At 35.4% G+C, this 5000-nt stretch overlaps 1 protein-coding gene across 1 annotated transcript in view; it reads right to left on the bottom strand.

Moving 5' to 3' along the window:
- The window catches only part of LOC125029127 (peroxidase-like), a 102080-nt gene that overhangs the window by 23289 nt on the left and 73791 nt on the right, over positions 1-5000 (bottom strand). The window contains exon 2 of the mRNA XM_047618936.1: positions 1-73. This exon is cut by the window's left edge and continues 17 nt beyond it. Coding sequence (XP_047474892.1) covers positions 1-73 — 73 coding nt within the window. The remainder of the gene's footprint in view (positions 74-5000) is intronic.

Below are 5000 nucleotides of genomic sequence, written 5' to 3'. Positions count from 1 at the left end.
AATAAATCCATTGTGGAAGGCTTCAGCGTCTCCCCTAGCGGCCGCCACGCACACCAGGAGCGGAAGAAGTAATCTGGAATCACGTAATCATAAGATTAGAATCTTTATCTTTGTTGCAGGAGACTATTAATGAAGAAAAACATATAGGCCTATAAAAAATTGTTCTGACGAAGTGCAAACATTAGTTTTCATAGGATGTGCAAGATTTTAGTATAACGAGAGGTTTCGTGTGTTTAAGCCTGTATTGGCTACGGTGTTTTCGATCGTATCTAATGTAGTTTTCCTTCTGTATCTTCGACTTCTCTACAACACTTCCATCTTCGTTCTAATTGTTTTCATTATTTATTCGCTAGACAGCAAATGGAGACCTGGTTCTTCTACTGTCATATCGTGATATCGAGATATCACGATATCTCTCGAGTATGTAGAAGTAGAGGTCTTTAGAGAGGAGTTATATTATTTATGATTTCTTTAAGGTTCTACTATTCAAGTTTGTTCTCTGCATGACATTCAGTGCATGATTATCACAATTATCTCTCACTCTCAACTGAAACACACGCACGTACAGACTCCAAGCGTGCAACAATACAGAAATTGAATTTCAAGACCACGTAAAAAAACGCAAAACAATTGAAAATCGGATCTCACAGACAGGGTCTTGAAATACTAACAGGAAGCAAACAATTGGGAAATAGAATAGAAGCCGCCACATGTTGTGATTTTCGTTCCTAAACACATAATGCGTAATAAGAATCTATAATGCATTTCAGATCAAACGCACTTATATTTCCAGGAGCAGGTATTGATTTCGTAGCACAAGTCTGAGCCACTTTGATGGACGTGTGTCATTATTTCAAAGGGAGACATGAGATCGAAAATAGAATGGCGTTCGCAACACCCGCGTTCGGTTAACCCCAACGCCTCTAGCCTTATGTAACTGTTGAATTTGAAACAATGGGACGTTTGGTGTAAGATAATCGGGCGTGGGCTGGGTGTCGGGTGGGGGTGGGGGGTGAAGGTCGCTTCTGACAAAATGGCTGTTGAACCTTCACTTTTTTTGTTCAACTTCGTCGATTGTCTGGTGATGTTAACGAAATGTTTTGTTCTTTTTTATCTATCCCTTTTATCCGGTCTTCCTTTCTCTTCCAGTGTACTTGCGCATTTATGTAAATGGCCCATCTGTTGAGTCGTACGATAGACAGTTATTTAACAAACAAATTATACACGCTGACGTGATTGTCTCGCGATAGACAAATGGTACCACGAGCCACCTGGCGTTGCTTATTTTTGTGTATTATTTTCCTCCAGTTTGCCAGCCGTAGGATCCCATTTTCTATTGTCACATTTTTTTTTTCTCTGGTTTTTTAAAACCCACCGGTTCTTTTTCTCATAGAATTTATGGCTCCCTTTGTCTTCCTCACTATTTTCCCCTTTCGATCGGAATGAAAGTGAAGTGAAGGAACGTCCTTGCAGCAAACTTGTTGTGTCTGGGCCGATGCCGTAACGACTTTAGCGGAAGGCTGGTTACATCACGAGGCGTCTGCCAGACACGTAATGGGCTCCGGCGGTTAAGAGACATGTGTTTGGGGTAGGCCGCTAATTAGCGTCACTTGGCCATCGCTTCTCTTTTTAACAAGCCTCACTTTTGATTGATTCATTATCATCTTAATAATTTATATTGGTTTACTTTTAATATTATTATCATCATTACTACTATTTTCATTATCATCATCATCATGACCATTTCCATCCCCATCTCCATCTCCATCTCCATCTCCATCTCCATCACCATCTCCATCTCCATCTCCATCTCCATCTCCATCACCATCACCATCTCCATCTCCATCACCATCTCCATCTCCATCTCCATCTCCATCTCCATCTCCATCTCCATCACCATCTCCATCTCCATCTCCATCTCCATCTCCATCTCCATCACCATCTCCATCTCCATCTCCATCTCCATCACCATCTCCATCTCCATCTCCATCACCATCACCATCTCCATCTCCATCTCCATCTCCATCTCCATCACCATCACCATCTCCATCTCCATCACCATCACCATCTCCATCTCCATCTCCATCACCATCACCATCTCCATCACCATCACCATCTCCATCTCCATCACCATCACCATCTCCATCTCCATCTCCATCACCATCACCATCTCCATCTCCATCTCCATCACCATCACCATCTCCATCACCATCACCCTCTCCATCATCATCATTATGATAATCCCTGCTCTTGATGTTGATATTGCTATTATTGACTGAACCGGTGCTTGAACTTTCAGACGAGCAGACGAACGGCAAGGGGATAGGGAGGGAGAGAGGGAGGGAGAGAGGGAGGGAGGGAGGGAGGGAGGGAGGGAGGGAGGGAGGGAGGGGAGCGAAGACGTAAGGCTATCCCAGGCGAGTGAGGTACTGGTTTCACTTTTACTCGCTTGGAAGCAAATCCCGGAAATGCAGCGACTGGTTTTAGCGAAACCCGGAAATTGAGTCAAGCCTACTGGTTCTAGGGGATATATTGATTTATATTTTATATTATTTTATCATTATGATTATTTGATATTGTTATTATCATTATTACTGTTATTATTATTATTATTATTATTATTATTATTATTATTATCATTATTATTATTATTATTATTATTGTTATTATTATTATTAATTTCATTTTTATTATTATTATTATTATTATTATTATTATTATTATTATTATTATTATTATTATCATTATCATTATCATTATCATTATTATTATTATCATTATTATCATTATTATTATTATTATTATTATTATTATTACTATTATTATTATCTTTATTTTTATTGAATAGATCGATTGCATTTGGTCATTAATCGCGGACGAACGGGTTTGAGTGAACAGTTTCCAGAGAGTGAATGTCAACAGCTGATCTAACAGACGTTTTCGGCTTCAGTGGGTTTGACTATTGTTACTAATCAGCTGTTAGTCACCACATCTGGTTTCTTCCCCTTCATTCCTTGTTGTGTTATTCTTTTTATTACTTATCATTCTTCGCCTTGTAATAATAATGATAGTAGTAGTTGCAATAGTAATGAAAATTAATGATAATGATAGTAATGATAATAGTGATAATGATAATGATAATAATAATTGTTATAATAATGATGATAATAATAATAATAATGATAATAATAATAATAATAATAATAATAATAATAATAGTAGTAGTAGTAGTAATGGCAATGCCGCTAATGAAAAAGAAAATTATTGTTTTGATTATTATTATTATTGTTGTTAGCATCTTATTACTTTTACTTGTTAATCTCATTGTACTGTTATTATCGTTATTATTTTTGCTGTTCGCGGTGGTGTTATCATCATCTGCATCCTCATCCTCATCCTCATCATCACCATATTATTATTATTATTATTATTATTATTATTATTATTATTATTATTATTATTATTATTATTAGTCTATCAATATTATTGATATCAATATCATATCACTTTTACTATTACTATTACTACTACCATCATCATCACCACCGTCATTATCATTATCATTACCATTTTTATTATTATATCATCATTTGATATTACAGTAGCCATTATCATTATGGGTATTGCTATTATTAATAAAATTAGCATTATTATCAATTACTAGCATTATTATGTTTGTGTTATTATTGTATTATTATTTCTACTGTTTCATGACCATCACCATCGTTGTTGCTGTCGCTGCTGCTACTGTTGTTATTATTGCTATTGTTATAATTATGATAATGATAATAATAATAAAAATAATGATTATTATTATTGTTTATATTATTGTTAGTATTTTGAGTGTTTTTATCTTTAGTATTGTTATCATTATCATTATGATAACCATGATAATGATTGTTATTATGATTGATATTGCTGTTATTGTTATTATCATCATCACCATCGCCATCACTATTGTTATTATATGCACTATTCACCAGAAGGTTAAAAAGCTGAGGAGAAAAGAACAGTAACTAGCAGTGGTAGTAACAAATAGTAAAACAAGGGAAAAGGGATAGCAAATAAGGCTAAAAAGTACAAATAGCAAAACGAAGTAGATAGTAACGGTAGCAGAGCAGTGAAAAATAGCAATGTCATAGCAAGACCAGTGATAATAGTCAAATATAGTTAATCAACAGAAACTGCAAACACAAACAAACAAACAAAGTAGTGCATACAAACATAACAATAATAATAACAAGGATATGATAGAGTTGCGTTTGTGGCAATCACAATAACAAAAAAAAAAGACAAGGGTGTGATAAAAGTGCGTTTGTTATGATGGACATGAACGATATTAAAGAGATATAATAAAGAAAAGAGAAATACGAGAGAAAAGCATTCAGGAAGAACATACAACGAGTTACTTTGTTTGAACGAGAGAAAACCCGACCGACTGGTTTGTTCGTCGCCATAACAGCTTTCTCGTCGTGCAGTTTGTTGCTTTTTACAATTCAAAAGAAAGAGAAAAAAAAAAAAAAAACGTGTGCTTTTTCAGCTAGGTTTTTCTTCACTGATCATCACGGTGATGGAATGTTCGTGTTATTGAGAAAACACATGGATTTTCTTCTCTTTTTAAAAGATGAATATAAATCTTAACATTTCAGAATTCAGATATGACTGAATAAAGTGTGCATTTCCCCCCACACGATCGAATAACGGACACAGGTGGGAGGGAGGAGAGAGAGGTCAGAGTGACTCAGGATAAAGTGTGCATGATTATGCGTACGTCATGAGGGAGATAAAGCGATGCCATGGTGTAGGAGGTTTTTACTTTCGTTATAGCTCTTATCAAGTGATCATTTAATAAGATTACAATTGACTGAGGTTCTAATTATGAAATTGTTTGCTGTCAAATAGCTATATAAGACTGATACCCTTTTTCCATCTGTGTAATAAGCTTACATAGATGATAACTTTTAGAATATCCCCAAACTATCACGTTAAACGCTGCTCTT

This window comes from Penaeus chinensis, chromosome 9 (genome assembly GCF_019202785.1).
Source record: "Penaeus chinensis breed Huanghai No. 1 chromosome 9, ASM1920278v2, whole genome shotgun sequence".
NCBI lineage: Eukaryota > Metazoa > Arthropoda > Malacostraca > Decapoda > Penaeidae > Penaeus > Penaeus chinensis.
Note: the sequence above shows the minus strand (reverse complement) of the source record. Positions and strands in the feature narration are given on the sequence as shown.